Source organism: Polypterus senegalus, chromosome 9 (genome assembly GCF_016835505.1).
Source record: "Polypterus senegalus isolate Bchr_013 chromosome 9, ASM1683550v1, whole genome shotgun sequence".
NCBI lineage: Eukaryota > Metazoa > Chordata > Cladistia > Polypteriformes > Polypteridae > Polypterus > Polypterus senegalus.
The window spans coordinates 148,065-165,400 of NC_053162.1; the positions used below are offsets into that span (position 1 = coordinate 148,065).

Sequence of the window (17,336 nt, forward strand, 5' to 3'; positions counted from 1 at the left end):
CCAAGCAGTAAGGGTTACACCCATGTCACAGAACAGACCTACCCGAGTTGCCAGGTGCAGGAGGAGGGTGAGACAGCGGGCAGCATGCACCTGACTGCACCTGACCAGCAGGTCAATAAAACAAAGCTGAGAAAGAAGAGGGACACAGGGGACGCCACAGGGATGGCTTTGGATGTGGAGGGCCAGCTGGTGGAGCGGAGGGCTTTCCCTGTATGGAAACTCAGTTGACTAAGGAGTGTAAAACTGGTAGTGCCCATGATGTGCCCAATCACAGAGTCCTGAGCTCACAATGCCAAAGACATGGTGGGTACGGACCTTGGCATATCGTGTAAAGAGCCTGATCTGTAATGCTAAGCATGTAGAGCAGGTGACCAGTGAGGTCCATCCCTGCCATCTCCTAATTTTAGATGCCCAGATGGCACAGTGCGGACTGCTGCACTTTTTATTCCATTAATGAATATCTCAAACAGTCGGGCTGACTGGCTCCTCCAAACCCCCACCAAACATGTGTCTCTACATGGCTCCTCGTCATCGTCATCCATTTTATCTGCAGGCACGTCCACCTTCTGATGCCAGGGTTAAACGGCATTGCCATGGTGATCCAAACCTTCCATCGAAGCCCAGGCAAATTCAGGCTTGGGCGACCCAGGAGTTCAGAATAATGCCCATGCTGGCGTGGTATGGGGGCACATTGCCAGGCACTCTCAGAGGCCTCAGTTCTCCACGCCATTGACCTTCAAGGGCTCTTGTGTGGATCCTTGAAGCCCACAGTCGCCCGCTTTGGCCAGCGTGCTCGGGCAGCTAAAGTGGGGCGCTGGCGTTGGCAACATGGAGTTGAGCCTCCCAGGCTGGCAGGAAGCCAGAGCTGTCCTTCGCTCCACTGCCCCGCGGCCGCACTGCAGTCGCTTCTCATCCAGGGCCTCCAGGTGACGGTCACAGAGGTCGGCCAGGGCCACCACTTGCTCGTGGAGTGGCAGAAGCTTGAAGCGCCGCTGCGCCAGGTAGAAGAAGGACTCCACAAAGGCCTGAAGGCACATCCCTGGGGAAAGAAAAGAGAAGCGGTAACAGTGGGCATGCCTCCGAATGACAGCCAGCACCAGGCGACTATACCCATGCCCTCCTAAGCGTGGTGGACCAGAGTGTGGCATGGGCATCAGTCAAACATCCAAGAACTTACAGCTGATGTTTATATGGCGCCTTGCATGGTGACCCCATCATCCCCGTCCTGTGTGGCACATCGCAGAATGGCCAACATCAGGAGTTCAGGGGGTGACACGCAGCTCAACTCCAACACGGAGAATGGCACTGCTGAAGAGCGGGTATCAGTTACTCATTTCTTTGTGCTTATTGTCACCTTAAAATGGCGCGGCCTATGAGCAGTGCTTGGGCCCACCAGCATCCTCCTCATATTCCAGCTCTGCGAGTGTCAAACTCTACCAGCTACACTACTGAGCAGTGGTGGCAGGGGTGGCACCTGGTAACACTCCAAGTACACAAGGTAAAAAAAAAAAAAGCCACCCCCATCAAGTGCATCTCCACAGCTTAGTTAACCCAGAAAACAGCGTAGTCGGCGGGATCCAATTTGCATCTGATCTGATCCCAGTCTGCCAGACAGGTGGCATCTCCTGGTACCTGCCTGTGGACCCGTCACCATCTTTGTTCATATACACTCATGAAGGACCCCAACAGCTCCCACTCAGTGGTCTCCTCACTTTCAATTGTTTATGGTCCCCTCACATGACTCGCCAGTGTCCCCCTTGGCTCTGATGCTACGGGGCACTCTTTGTGACACGAGGTGGTATTGCTCCAACAACTCTCTGGTATGCCAAATCAAATGTCCCTTAGGGCCCTTCATTTATAAGGCCACTTAGAAATCACAACCAATTGTGAGCCTCTGACCCCGCCCTCAGACATCCAGGTACGGAGTATGCTAATCAGCCTCACGCATATGCAATCACGCCACGGCAGAACTTCATTGGCCGGTAGAGCGGCTCTCTCAGGACCCTGCCCACCGCCGCTGCCCTCTGAGAAATCCTGTGCTGGGCTCCATACCCGAGCGCTCGGTCACATGTCACATTATAGCGCCTCTCCTCGGTGCTCGGCCCTTCAGGGAATACAAGGACAATGAAGAGTACGGGCCACGTGACAAACAGAGGGTCTAAAGAGTCACCTTACTGACCAGCCAGCCAGCCAGCCAGCCACCCACCACGTCTGCCTCGAAAGAAACCAATCGCGGCGCGACGCAGACCACCAAGCCAGGACATTCGTCAGCCTCATCTTGGTGTCACAGCGCGTTAATGGAATGTCACGGCTTGCAGTGTCACCTTCGCCAGGTGGCCTTAGTGCAACACGAGTGCCATCAGGAACTCCGATTACGTATGTGAAACCAGACACGGTTGTGAATCGCCTTTTAGCGTCGGCCTGCACAGCCACGCCATCACAGCGGGCACGACGGAGGAACACTTGGGCTGAGACGTGACAACGGGTGGCTGACGAATAGCCAAACACGCAGCATTGGCCCCTTTAAAAGGGAACGTCATTCAGGCCACCACGTCCTACTCGTCACTTCTGAGCTTTAATACGTTTGTCACGTAAAACACAAAATACTAACGACGGCTCGATGATCAGAATTATCAGAAGTGCCAGTCGTCACTTAGCGCCTTAGGCTGCACTTCCGTACTCTACCAAGGGGGTCGCCATTTCCCACCTCCTGTGGCGTACGGAGGGCTCATAAATATGCGCACGTCAAGTTGTCTTTTCTAAATCCCCACCAAGACAGTGAGTTTCATAAATTGGACCCCAGGTGCCCAACCAGGACAACAACATCACGTTATCAGAGGAAGGCTATCGTTTAATGTCATATAGCGCCTTTCACAAGCAGCACACGTCACCTGCACAAACCAAACAGACATCTGCAGTGGTCTTGTTCAGGCGCCCTGCCCTGTGGCCAGCCTTGTGCCCGTCAGTTTAAAGGGACGTCAAGCAAATGTTAACTGAAATGAGCCACTGCAGCTGCCACCACAGAGGAAGTGAGGGGACAAATGACACCTTTAGCAGCTCAACCTGGTGACGTGTGGGTAGGGGCACCACCACTTTAAACACGTCTCAAGTTGAGTGAGTGGGGCCCGGGGGTCCACCCGTCAGGGTATGATGGTGTGCCATTCGGAGCACCAAGTAAAAGGGGGCAGTTTGAAGATTGTGCTTGGGGACACTACCTGAGCTGCACCCCGATCCTGCCAACTACACCAGGCTTCTTTTGGTATACAGTCATTTGCAGACCTGCCAGTCCCACTTGCCACTATGGGCTGGCACACCTTGTCCCCTTGTCCCTGCATATGTTCTAGATGGCTATGACATCCTGGGGGCTCAGCTTCAGGCACCGGCCAGCATGGACTCAGGTGACCCTGGCACTGTCTTCTCGTAGCTCCTTTTATGTTTGTCTCGGTGCCAATTGATTCCACTTTTTATTTTATCAACTTCTAATACATTTCACATGATGTGGTGCCACCCACCCAGCAGGCAACGTGGATACAAAGTCCACAGGTAGGCAAGGTGGAGTAGCCATGTGAACAGAGTGCCAACCACTGGCACTGCATGGTCACCGCCATCGTAACAATGTGACAGCGCCACCCCTGGAGTCTCACACACACACACACACACACCTAGCGGCTCTCCTCCTGGCATGCCATAAGGCCAGAGGCCAGTGCCCGTGGAGGGCAGCCGCACTTCTTACCCGACTCGCGCTGGTCCGTTGCCAGGCAGCTCCAGCGCCTCGTTATGTCGATGTACAAGATGTCCACGGCGGCCATCGACAGCGTGCTGCTGCTGAGCTTGCAGGACCTGAAGAAGAGCAAAGCGCAGATCAGAGAAATGTGGCTGGTCAAATGGTGCCCGGCAGGCAGACGCCCAACGCACCTGATGAAGGTCCGGAACGCCGTGGGGCCGAGCCTCATGGACCCCTTGACGCCAAGGAACCTGACGAAGAGCACGGCGATCCTCTCGACTACCCGCAGGTAGCTGAACTGCTTCGAGTATTTGGGGAAGACCTGCTTGAGGCACAGTGATGGCAGCTGACTGGCACCCGGCTCACTCGGGCACCGCTCCGGGGGCTCATCCTCCAAGATGTCGTCCTGCGGTTCCGCTGCGTGTTCAGTCAGATGCACCCTGGGAAGGAAAAACAAAAAGAGAAGATTGAAAAGAGGGATGGGCAAAAGGACATGCCAAGTAGAGCAGGCACAGATGCCAATTCTCCTCTGTCTTAGTGGTCCTTAATCTGCTAGAGGAATGTGACGGCTCGGCTCTCCTAATGCATGTGACATGGCATAATCCTGGCTCTTAGGTGCCACCTGAGACGGTTCAGTGCCCAGGTGTCGGACGACTCACATGTAACAAGAGAGGCCACCTGATGGCAGAGCTGCACAGGGACTCGGGTTCAAGACCCACCTCAGTGCCTTCCATGGGTAGTCGTTGTGCTCTCCCCATATTAGTTGAACACTAACAGTTGGCACCAGAGGTGTTGGCGTCCCTGTGTTTAGGCCATGGCTGGCTGGCTCGCTTGGGACCAATGTGCCCATCGACTGGAAACAAGCAACAAACTGGAGGAGGCCTGCACGGGTAAGGCTGTGTCAGCTGGCACCAAGGGCATACAGTGGCACAGTAACCTCACCTGGCAGAGCTCAATCCACATTGAAGAACCACAGAAACAGTCGGACTGCATGGCACCTGGACTTGATAGGAGAAAGGCGCTATATAAAACTTGAGTCCCCTCACATGTCACCCTTCAGGTGAACTCCTCAGTCCTCAAAGGCGCTATAAAATGAACGGCAAGGTGCCAGGACCATCTGGACACTCGCCGGGGTCTCACAAAGCCAAACTGAACGGTGCAGAAGGTGGACTCACGTGTTAGCCTGGCATCTCCGCTGCACCGGATCGACCAGCCGAAGCGTGTCCCTGATGACGCCCACCTTGACCTCCTCATCGACCGGACTGGGCACGTGCTCAAAGACCCCGGGCGAGACCTGAAACAGCGCAGAGGGTTCAGCAGAGGGCACCTTCACAAACACCCCCAGTGACCGCGGGCACCCTGGGGACAGTCTGTAGAGAAGCAGGTGGCAGGATTGTCAAGGCCGTCCAGAAGCAGTCAGTCAGTGTGCCCTGAAATGACAAGTGGGCAGGCGCTCAGTGCCAGCCTGTCACACTCACCTCCTGCTCGTGCTCGATTTTCATGCTGGGGTTGGCGTTCACTTCCAGCAGGATGGGCTTTAAATTCTTCATGAGCAGAATGTCAAATCCTAAAATCTGGGAAGAGAGATGGGCATTAGGTTGGCAGTGCGCCACCTGTGAAGAAGACCCACAACCACTGGGTCAGCTGACCAATGACCAGGAGCCGGTGAACATTTGGGGCAGCCTGTTGATTTGCACCCGTGTCTTACGGCAGAGGATCAGCAACCCCATTTAATGAAAACCAACACGGTGAAGGAAGAAGCACAACCAAGGTGCCCGTCATTGGCACTCCTAGCATGCCATCAGGGCCATTTGCTACTCATGACCAGGAGCCTCTAATCTGACCATGACAGAAGTGGCCAGCCTCCCGAATCCCTGCACTGGTGACCAACCCTGGTGATGAGCCAATCCTAACGTACCCACTTACAACACCACCTAACGCACCCGATTGGACATCCAATGGTCACCACAGTCCTCCAATGCTGAAAAATGCCACCCTTCCCAACATGACCATCACTAAGATGCCAGTTAAAAGTTAATATGGATGGACAGCTAGGATAAGATTTCACCGACTGGTCAGTGGATGTCTCTGGGCCACCCCACACAGTAGGGGTTATGGCACAGCGGGCACCGCCCCCATCTAGACATACCTGGAAGCACGCTGGGCCCGGCCTCCCGGGCGGGATCTCGGCATGGTGGTAGACTTTGAGTTCGGGCACCAGCGCCACGACGGTCTTGATGACCAAGGAGATGATGTCTGACCATACTTTCTTGACGTCGACCCCCCTGCCCGCCAGCCGGCCCAGGATGCTCGAGAAGGTGCGCTTGCTGCCCGTGTTGGTGCTCTCCGAGTGGATGAACTTGCCACTGTGCACGTTGAGCGAGTAGTTGGTCAGGTGCATGAAGACGTGGTGCAGGTTCTTGGCATTGGGCTCCTGGTAGGGCTCTGTGCAGAAGCGGGAGAGACCCTCCCGGGACACGTAGACCTCGAGGGGCTCCAGCGCCTTGAGCAGCACGTAGAGGCGCAGGTCAAACTTGAGCTTGTCCACCAGCAGCGGCTTCGGGATGTACTCCTGGACCACGCAGGGCTTGGCCTGGGCGCTGCCCATCAGCCGGATGTCATGGGGCTCCTTGATGAGGTAGATGCCGTCGCCCTGGGACCCCCCGTCTGGCTTGACGATGAAGGTGGGCTTCCACGAGGAGTCATTCTCCTTGGCGATGCGGACCTGTGGTGGGAAGACAGGCAGACCGACTGATGACGGCAAACGAAATGTGGCGAGAGACCAGCGGGCATATCTTTAATATAGCGCCTTTCAAGGGCAGTTGGGGTCAGGGTGACGACAAGAAACAAGGGAATTTGGGCAAACCCCAAAACATCACGCAGCTGCAGTCCAAACCCATCAATGAGGGTCAATGCCAGTCAGAGGGCCACGAGGAGAAGCTGGCAGGAGTGCACTGGGGTCACTTGAGCCCAGTTAGGGACAATTTAGCACAATCAGTTGAGAAGTGACAAGGACACGCGCAAGGCCACGGTGCAGTGATATGAAACTGTGGCCTTGGCAGCACAACACCCAGTGTCTCCCCTTTCTGGCCAGAGCCTGGCACAGCCACTTCAGCTGCAGCCTGAAAGGTGCTACACAGGCCAGTCAGCATTATTACGCAGTGCGCCCAGAGGGCCACCACGTGTGCCAGTCACCTGGGTCAAGAACAAGTGAAAAGCTGCAGTGCAGACAATGACACAGTGCCACCTCAAATCGATCTCACATTGGCATGGCTGCAACAAAATGCTGGCACCATCCACAAAGTAAAGCCAACAAACGTCCACTGCCAGGCTTCAAATGTGGCCTTGGAGCTGAGAGATTATAAGACGCTACCACCAACTGGGAGAACTAGAAGCACAAAATGCCAAAGAGGGCAATATGGTATGGCAGAGGATGGGCACACTCAAAGAAGCACTACAGCAGCAATTTGAGATGTGGTGGCAGAGCACACAAGTTCACACTGGCGACATCTTCAAACCAGACGACTCGAAGGGTCACACACAGGCCCTGGCCATGGCAGTCTTGGGCACTGCCCAGCAGCGATGCCAGAACAATGGAAATTAATTGCGTCCAAGTGGGAAAACCAGTCACGCAACATGAACAGAAACCCAAGGGATGCACACACAGCACTCTGGCATCAATGCCAACAAGCCACCCATTTAAAGGACCATCTCCTTGGCACTGCCCGCCATCATCCGTCACTCCCCCGACTTTTTGTTGTCGACTGAGCCGGCGAGTGGCCATCCGTCCGTTTTCTTAATCGAGCTTCACTCCCAGGCAGGTGAGCATGAGAAGTGAATGACCAGTTCCTGGCACCGTACAGCTGTGGACAGTGGTGGTCGCCCTAAGAGGGGCACCAAGCAGGCCGTCCAGTAACCAAGCTAGTGGCCGACTGCACTCAGTGTGTGTGCAGGGAAAGCCGGACCACCTGTTCATGGACTCCTGGAGTGACCCTGAAGTGGTCACTTCACCTGCCGGGCTCACAGTGTAGGAAGGACATTCGTAATGAAAGGCGCTATATAGCATTCCAAAATTCAGCCTGCTCCATTGACTCCTGGACTGAAGGTCAGCAAGGGTGGCACCTATCAAGATGGACGGTAACTGGCCAGGCTGCATCAGTACAGTGACGAGATGTGGCCAAAGACTTGTAGGTCGTCGCTGCTCTCGGTCCACTGACCCCACGATGACCACACGCTGGTCCACCAGGCCGGATGGATTTCACTGAAATGCAGAATGAGAGTGGACAGGAAGGGATGACCGGGGGCCAGCTGCCTCACGCTTACTGCTACCACTAAGTGACCACAAGAGGACGCTATACTATACTTTGCTATACCAGATAAGGCTGTACCCTGGTGCCACATGGCTCAGTGCTGCCTCCGGGAGCCCAGCATCGGGCATCAGCTGTGTGGAGCTGGCATATGGCCACAGTGGCCTCCTTGGCTTAGCTGGACAGGGGGCTGTCACTGACCCGCTGCAAGTGTGGAGGGCGGTCATCGCCAACTGGGCTGCGGTCACAGACAGAATGAATGAATGAATGCTGACACCCAGTGGACAGAATGGGAACTACTATCACATCAGGCTCATAGCCGGTCACTTCGGGATTCTCCAGCTGGACATTCGGACTACTGCCTCGGACCACAGAGTGAGGGTCCTGTTGTGCCCTTTTAAAGCGCCTTTACACAACCATTAAAGGCCTCGTTATCTCTGGGTAGGTGGCATCGGTGAGGTAGCGCCTTTCAAAAGTCAAACATTTTTACCCCCTTTGTTTGCCATCATTTCCAGGTGATCTGTGGTCACTTATGGTCACCCGGCTAGCAAACTCAAAATTTGAAGGGTGCCTGCCATTCTGCCAATAAGGAGGAGGCTGGTCAGTAAAGTGACCGGTGACCCCAAGGCATTATGAGACGGCCATGTGATAAAGACTGAGGGCAGCCATGAGCTGCCAACAGGATGGTGAGGCCAGGTGACAAGTGTGGCGCACCACACCAGGAAAGGGCCGGAGATGTGGGGGCTAAGGCGCTATATAGATCAGGAGGCCAGCTTGTCCCCGTGCCATTTCTGGTGTCACCATGTAAAGCGCATTGACCCCCCCAAAGGTGGCACTACATTGATAGTGAAGGTGGTTTGTCACAAGTCTGTGTCATCAAGTCACTAGTCTGGCGCCTCGTGCACCCATCATGACCACAACAGTCAGCGCCGCTCATTTTTAAAGTGCACTCGACAATCAAGTCACGCCAAGTGCCCACCTTGGCCCATCTTTGGTCCATCGTAGTCTCATTAACTGTACGTAATGGAGCTCCCTATGAAAGGCGCTATATGAAGGCTGTTCACCTTCAGTGTGGCTCTGAAAACAAAGCGACTTACCTGAGCGGAGAACAGGTGGTACTCCTCGGGCAGGATCCATGAGCGCGGGCAGAAGTTGTACTCCTCAGGAAAAAGCTCATGCATTGTGCGAATGGTCCGGCTCAAGTTCACCTTGCGCACCATCTCCATCATTCCTGCAAAGTGGGCAAAGACCAAAATCAGCCACGTGTGTGTGTGCCCTCAATGCCAACCAGTGCCATCCTGGCATGGGCAGTCTGGTGGACTTTCACAACAAGCTGAAAATGTCAGCCACATCTGTGGGCATTCTAGACACTCAGCTAAGCGGGCATCGCTTTGGGCTTTTCAGACATCTGGACTGAGGGACTGGGGGGACAAGACTGGACCACGAAGGGATGGTTAGTGCGGGATGCCCAGCGTGCCATCCAAAGGACTCGTCAGGACTCCACATCTGATCACCCTTTGGGCACATTAAATGGGACCCCCTGTGACAGGGATCTCAAAACTGAACCACTTTAAACATGGCCATGAGGAACTCCAGGGGGCTCTCAGGGAGCCATGTTAGCCAAGAGCCAAAATCAGTAAGTGAGGGCACAACGGGCACCACGAAAACAGCACACTAAGTGGTGCGCACAGGGAGTGGGTGCCATCCCCACATGTGGTGCTGATGGTGGGCCGGGGCCTGCAGCACAAATCCCAGTAACCACGCACACCTGTGGCGGGTCACTCAGAGTGGGCAGAATGACCGCGGAGGTCCGGTACCTGGAAACTTGTTGACCTGTCCGGAGAAGATGTTCTCGTTGTCATGGAAAGACACGCCATGCCAGTAAATGTCACAAGGCTGCCGACGACCCACAGGAAGCTGCGTGACAAAAACAAACAAAGAAAAAAAAATGGAAATCAGCAACAGGGCCACTCAGGTCACGGGGACCCTCCTGTCACGTCCATGTCACTCTGGCATGGGGACTGTCAGGAGTGAGCTGGAGCTCCGCCCCAAAGCCTCCTTTTGCCAGTGTTCTGCCCCCGGCCTTAGCCCCTCCCCTTTCTTAGCGTGTGCCCCACCCTCAGCCCCTCCCGCTTCAGTGACGCCCTGGCGTGGGCAGCCCACCCTTCCTGACGTTGTGCCCTTATGCTCGTGAGATTTTTTTTATTTTTGGCATGTTTAAACAGTTTTGAACCCGTGTTCAGCACTTTTGACCCCCTTGCCCACCTTGGACCTCAGCTTTATTTCATTACAACAGCAAGAACAATGACATGTTATTTATATAGCGCCTTTGCGCTGTTCAAAGCACTTTCCCTTTTTCCCCATCATGTGCTGCCCTCTGCCCTGCCTGCCTGTCCTGCCAGTGCCCATCCTGACACTGCAGGCCTCTCCTGAAAGGGCGCTTGGCACACTGCTCACCCAGGCTGGCAGTACCTATGGAAATGTCACAAGGTGGCCCCCTAGTGGCCAAGGCACCCAAGATGTTTCAGATGTTCAGAAAAGAGTGAAATTTGGGTCAGTGTTTCCGCGCCCACCAAGGACCCCTGCATGAGGCCGCTAGAACATAAAAAAAACCACTGCACCACACTGTATAGCGCCTTGAGATGCCATCTGAAACAAAAAGGCACAGCATAAGGTGACAGATCAGTCCCCATTCCCGAGTGACGCTCTTGACCTGCCACAGCTGAGGCACTAAGCTGCAGGACACCTTGAAATGCCAAGGTGCTAAATGGTCTCTACCAAGGACTTCCTGCGTCGCCAAGCCAACTTGAGTGTGCCAGTCCTTCTGAGGCTGTGTGTGACTTCATGAAGGGGGGGTCCCTGGACTGGAAACCACCGTGCCGCCCATTCAATGGCCTGCCTGGCTGTCAGCTGCAATAAGGGATGTGATGTGTATGGCGCTATAAACGGAGGAGGAACAAGAACCAGCACACCCTCGTGACCACACTGTCACCCTGACTTGGGGACATCTGGGCACATGGACGCCACCTACATCTCTAAAGTGGACTCTAATACAACTCACCTGGCGAGGGCGACACATGAGGAGTGGCCACCACAAAGATGTCGACTGCTTCACTCTGTGCCACCTTCTGTCGCCAAGTTGTCACTGGATTAAAACAATAAATCCCCCAAGTGACCAGCCACCCCCATCCCATCATGCCCGTCAGCCCCCTCCTCACGAGGGTATTAACACAAAGAACAGTGAAGGGCAAAGGGGCTTGGATCAGAGCAGATTATGGACCGCTGCTGGGCCAGCCTGGCCTGCACCGCTCTGCACGTGGCACAGGGCACTGAGACACAGCTGGAAAGATGCCAGAGCCTCCAAGGGACCCTTCCCTGCCATGGTGGGTGTGGAAAGTCAAAGCACGGGCAGACAACGCTCAGTGCTGGACGTCCAAACCGGCACCATGGGTGCCAAGTCTACCTGACCAGCCTGAAAGTGGACCCAGGTTCTCAGGTGAATGTCACCAATTGTCACATCATCAGCCTCTGTGGCTCTGTCATCAGTGCTGCTGCTGCTCAACAGGGGTGGAGATCAGGGTTCAACTTAGTAAACTGGCATCAGACAGTGCCCACCACTGGAGTGGCACGTCTTCTGGTGTGGACTCTGGAGCCCCCCACTGGGTTAGGAAAAGTCATCAAGCAGTAGAGAGCACCATAAATGAGTCCCATCCAGAGACTGGCGTGTCTGCCACATGTACTGCCAAGTACCCAGAGATGGCAGACCCCACAGTTAGGACAGAGCCCAGGCTCTCAGAGTGGGCGTTTGTTTAGTAGCTAAAACCTGCAACTCCAGGACCCCCAGACAGGCCTGCACCCGACAGCCCAGCCTAAAACCCAGGGCAGTGCCCCACTAGCTGGTCTCATGTGCCCAGCGCTCCCTGGCTGGACGCTTCATGCGTGTCAGATTAAACACGAGGCACTCATCTCGTTAGCTGGCAGGGTGGGATTAGCCCCGATTACCATTAATCCGCGCTGCGGGTGAAGAAGAGTCACACGCTAGATGTGCCCGCACCAAGAGGTGGCACTTCCCTGGTCTTCTCGCCCTTAGACGTGGGTTCAGAGGCACCTGTCCGTCTGTTGCCATACTGAAGGTGCGTCCCGTGCTGCCATGTCCACCTCACAAAGTGGAACTGGCCGAGTGTCCAGGGACCCAAAAGGGAGACCCCAATGATGCTGATAATGACACCCCCTAAAGCCACCAGGTCGTTCTGCCCATTCCATTCAGGGTGGCAATGCGGACTCTTGGAGCCACAGGACCCTGGCTGAAGCCCCCCCGTCTCCTCTCTGCTGAATTCTTGAACCCGTGTCAGTCACTGCTTCGTTATGTGCTGCAGATGACAGCGGGCTTGCTAAGTGACCTGCCAGAGCAGCCAGTCGTTGTCACATATACCACCTTTTATGGAGGCATAACTGGCGGGTGACACATCACCCAATCGGTCAGGGGCAACTCAGTGGCTCACAATCTGGTGCCTCGGCCACTAGGGGGCACCCTAGCCATCACGGAGGTGTTGCTCCCCCAGATATGTTTGGCCTGCCTGGGACTCGGACCACCATAGGATGGCTGTGAAGGGCACAATGCCACAGGTGACAAAACACAGAGCTCTGTGTCCAGCTGCCAGGCCGAGAGGAGAGGGCACCTTGCCCACTGGCTTGAGCCACACTCCAATTTCTTATTTTTCAGATCCGTCTTTCCATTTTATGCTAAAAAGCTGAAAACTTCCAGAAGGGATTCCGGAGTTTTTCCTTCCCTACAAATGAAGCCACCACGAGGTTTCCGAGGATCCACACTCATGTCACAGTCCTGGATGGGATGGCAGGCCACTGCATGGCACACGCATCACACTGTGCCAAGTCAGAGGGACAAATCAGGAAGACCACAAGGACACAGAGAACACAAGGAGATTCCACAAGGGGGCGCTAAAATATAGAACTACCAGACACATCGGGCAAATGCGTCAATCCAAGAGGTTTAATACTGCCAATCCTGTGCTGCTTAGCGCCCACAAAGGCGCCATATAAGATAAACCTCAACATCAACAGGTCTGAGCAGCCACACAGCAATGGAAAGCTCACCTGGCTCGTCACTGGGGCGATGATGCCAGTGCAACACAGCCACCACCACCGCAGTGCCAAGCATCTAGTGCCATGCATCACCCCAACAGCAGCAGACAAGTGAAACCCTTTTACCAGGCCCGTCCAGGCAATGCCACCCAGATTCAAGGTCCAGAAATTGGCACTTTGTTGGGAGCTTCACAGATGGGTGGCACAATCACCCTTAAGGGGACACAAGTGACAAAGTCATGTGGCAGGTTGCATTATCTCTGAATGCCATACAGGGACTTTATGTTGAGCCTCTGAGGTGTAGAGGGACTCACTAAGTGACAGCTCTTCTCCTATTATATAGCGCCTTTTTTTATACCAAAGGTGCTTCACAACAGCAATGCATTTCCTTTTGAGCCCAAAATTACACGCGGAGCGCCGCAGTGGGCTTCAGCAGCCCCCCCAGCCTTGACTCCTCAAGAAGACAAGAAAAAACCTCCCAAAAAAAGACCCTTGTAGGGGGGGAAAAAGGAAAAAATCTTGGGAAAGGCAAATCGGAGAGAGACCCCAGAGAGAGGGGGGAATACAAGAAACAGAAGAGGACACAAGAAGACCTCCTCGCAGATCTCGATGGCCAATCTGTCATGGTCACCTCAGGAATACAACGGTGGCAATGTCAGGGGCACCGACGGGCAAACTGAGTGGCTCAGGGGTACGCAGGGAGGTCAGCGAGGACTCAAAGGCAGGGTGGCACAGGGGGTGGACTGCAAACTCAAATCTGCCCCTGACACTGGGTGACCACGAGCGGGTCACTTTCACCTGCCTGAAAGAAATGGAACCGACTGCACCTCGGATGTTGAATGTCGCATTGGATAAAGGGGTCCGTCAATCAATAAGCAGTAAAAACTATAGCGCCTTTCCACACCCACCGAACATCATCCGGACACGCATCACATGTGGACTGGCAGGGGTGGGGCACACGAGGTCATCGTCCTCACCACGGCCACATCATACAGTGAAGGACGGGCAAGGGGGCTGAGGAAAGTGGCAAGCCCACGGTTACCCAGGAGTGTCACAGCAGCCATGCCTCCAGAAGGTAATCGGAGCAGATCGTCTTACGTTTCACCCCGTCTCCATGGTGGTTTGCCACATAATGCCCGCCGCATTTCATTCTGTGCACAATTAGCCGAGGTGACAAATCGATCCTCTCAGATGTCACACATTCAAGGTACAAAAAAAAACAAAAAAGAAAAACGAGAAGCTTAAATGAGACAAATAGGAGCGACCAGCGAGGTCACCAGGAAGTGCCCAGTGAAGTCTATCAGACCGGGAAAGGCGCTATATGAGCAAAGAGACTAGTAAGGGACTTGGGTAGAGCAGTGGGTGAAAACAGAAGGGGTGCCAGTCGACTGAACCAAAGACATCAGCGCCGCAGAGGTGGGTGGGCAGCTCCTGGGTGCCAGGTTAGGTGCCACCTAGGTTGAGCCCACACGTTCTCTTGGTGCTCAGGTGCACCCTGAGCAGGCCTGACCCCACCTTTGCTCCATTCCCTGGCACGGTTTCAGGGTTCGGAGGGGTTCAGGCAAACTCCCACCTTCGCAGCCCAGGGTGGCATTCGGGGCAATCAGCCACCCCCCCAACCCCCGAGAGACGCACCTCCCTCCAGTTGAGCTGCTTGATGCTGATCTTCAGCGCCTCCAGGGACGTCTTGGCCTTCGAGCTGTCCACCGTCACCCGCTGCCTCTTTCTGTGCGTGGCGGTGCGTTTGCCGTCCTCCTTACCCAAGCCCCTGGTCCGCTGCCCCCCGCCGCTCCGGTCGACTTTGCCCGACGCGCTTTTCTCGGCGCCCGTCCTGCGGGCCTTGGGCTCGCGCCTCTCGGGCTGCGGCTTCTCTGCGGATGGGGGCGATCCCGGCTGTTCCAGCGCTGGCACCGCGCCCGCGTCCGCGGCAGATGGCATCGGTTCCAGCTCTCCGGCAACTTTTCCGTCCTGCTCGCTCATCCTGCGGATGGTGGCACCTTCAGAAGGGCGCGACGTCCATGGCGGTGTCCCGAGCGAGGGCCCGAGCGGAGGGTGACGGCATCGCCCACCCTCCCACCTTGCGGCGCGGCCACAGACACAAACACGCGTGCCGGACTCTCGGATGTCACCGCCTGTCAGCTGGCAATTTATACGGCGCAGGCAAACAACGCCGCGGTCTCGATGACAACGCAGTCGACGGCAGCCGAGGAGGCTCAAAGCTCAAAGCTCGCGAGCGCGGTGGCCGGGAGCGCGCCATCCTGGCACGTGTGTCGTCCGCGCGTGGCCGACGCCGCGTCGATGGGAGACCCCGCGAAGGACGGACGTACCGCTTACTTCGGGGCATCGCCCTCTTTCATGTCATCAGAGAGGAGGGCAGCCAGGTGCATCATGGGACAGGAGGACATGCCCTACTGGGGCAGACTCGGAGCAGAGGAGACCGCGTGGGGACGTCATGGACCCAGCAGCAGGGTTCAAGTAGAATCGCGTGGTCGAGGACGTCAGTGGAAATGAAGGGGCTGAAGGGGAGGAACTGAAGCGGAAGAAACCCACCAAGGTTTGGAGCTGAGGAAGGATCTGGACGAGATGTGGAGCTTGATGGACTGAACGGCCACATCTCTTCTGTTGTTATGCACTAAAAAGAACAAGAAGGCAGTAATGGCAGGCGGGCAGAAATGGGGCAGCTGAAGCCTCAAAGTGTTCATCAGTGTGCACTCAGAGAGAGAAGGCTGGCATCTTGGGACACCAGGTGTCTGGCAGGGTGGCAGGCAGAGGGCTTGGCGTGGTCAAGTCGCTGGCCAGGGTCTCAAGGTGAGATGGAGGAGGAGGAGGAGAATGGGCATCAGGCTCTCTGAGGTGGGCTGCAGATTCCAATGTAAGCCCCTCTCTCTGGTAATTCAGGAGCCCACTCGGATGATGCAGCTCATTTAAGGGGGGATTCGCGAGTGACCACTAAGTGCTTTAAAATGAAGAGGCCAGCCGTCCAATAGGCCTTCATCTTATATAGCGCCTTACCACGGCAAACACAATCCCAAGGCACCTTACAGCTGAGTCCAGTCTGCAGAAGGCTCACGGTGAGACCTCTCGGGGCATGGCCACTAGGGGGCACCACTCCACCCTCCCAGGACACAAAGCAAAGAGGTGAGGGGCGCCGAGGGGCGCTTGAGTTCAAATCCCATTCGTTTTCATCGTATTCTGAAGTCACTGACCTTGAAATTCAAGTGACACTGCCATTTGATGACCAACGGCAGCCGTGCCCAGCGGAAGAAATGGGGAGATCAAGGTGCCACCAGCGGGCCATCGGCAACAAGCGACACATGGCATTCATGTGTCTGTCCTTCAACAGCAAAGAATGAATGAATGAAAAGGGAAAAATGAAGGAATCGATAAGAAAAGAAGAAATGAAAGGATTAGCAAGTGAATGAACGCAGAAATGAATGAACAGACAAATACTACATAAAGAATGAAAGAAAGAATAACAAATGAAGAAGGGAACAATAAATGAACAATAAGATTAGTGAGTGACGATGAATGAATAAGTGAATGAAAAAGGAATGAATGAAAGAATAGATGAATGAATGATTAATGAAGAAAAATATGATATGAGTGGTGAATAAACAAAGGAATGAACTTGTGTGAAGGTGGCACCTCTGTGGGTATTTCTTTGGGGTCTTTCAGACCCTTCTGAGCTTTTCTCGGCGAGGATTGCCCAGACTGACATGGCATACGAGTGAAAACAAAAATCAAGCAGTGGAGCCTCCTCCTCATCCTCCTCATCATCCTCACAATAATTAAGCAGCACTCTTCCTCAGCAGGCCGGGTCGGGGAGTGTAAAGGCCACTAAACGCACACAGCAGGGTGACATCAGATGTATCAAACCCGGGTCCATGTGGCACCCATCCTGCCGTCATCTGAGCTTACTCAATCCAACTTTAGCAGTCCCAGCACAGGATGCCACTCACCCGCGCTCACTTGTGCTATGCCACCTTAGAGCCGTTGGTCCACTCAACCCCAGTGTGCATGTAGATGGACGGAGAACACGATAAGCCCACGCGGGTAGTGATGAGTCGGGGGTCTCTTGGAGCAGTGAGACAGCATCAGCAGCAGTGCAAGGCACCGTGCCAGCCAGACAGCGCCCACCAGGAGGCCAACGGCATAACCAAAGGAGACTTGCTGACATCTACTGGGGCAAAGGAGAAGTGCAG

At 54.9% G+C, this 17,336-nt stretch overlaps 1 protein-coding gene across 1 annotated transcript; it reads right to left on the reverse strand.

The window, feature by feature from the left end:
• Positions 1-500: 500 nt before the first annotated feature.
• Positions 501-15,337, reverse strand: ttll11 (tubulin tyrosine ligase-like family, member 11). Its single transcript, XM_039762529.1, has 9 exons — positions 14,770-15,337; positions 9,849-9,948; positions 9,129-9,262; positions 5,874-6,449; positions 5,203-5,298; positions 4,900-5,018; positions 3,916-4,164; positions 3,734-3,840; positions 501-1,039 (listed from the first exon to the last, which is right to left on the reverse strand). Exons 1-9 carry the CDS (start codon positions 15,112-15,114, stop codon positions 714-716), a joined length of 2,052 nt encoding a protein of 683 aa, XP_039618463.1. The 5' UTR covers positions 15,115-15,337; the 3' UTR covers positions 501-713.
• Between the last annotated feature and the right edge of the window lie 1,999 nt (positions 15,338-17,336).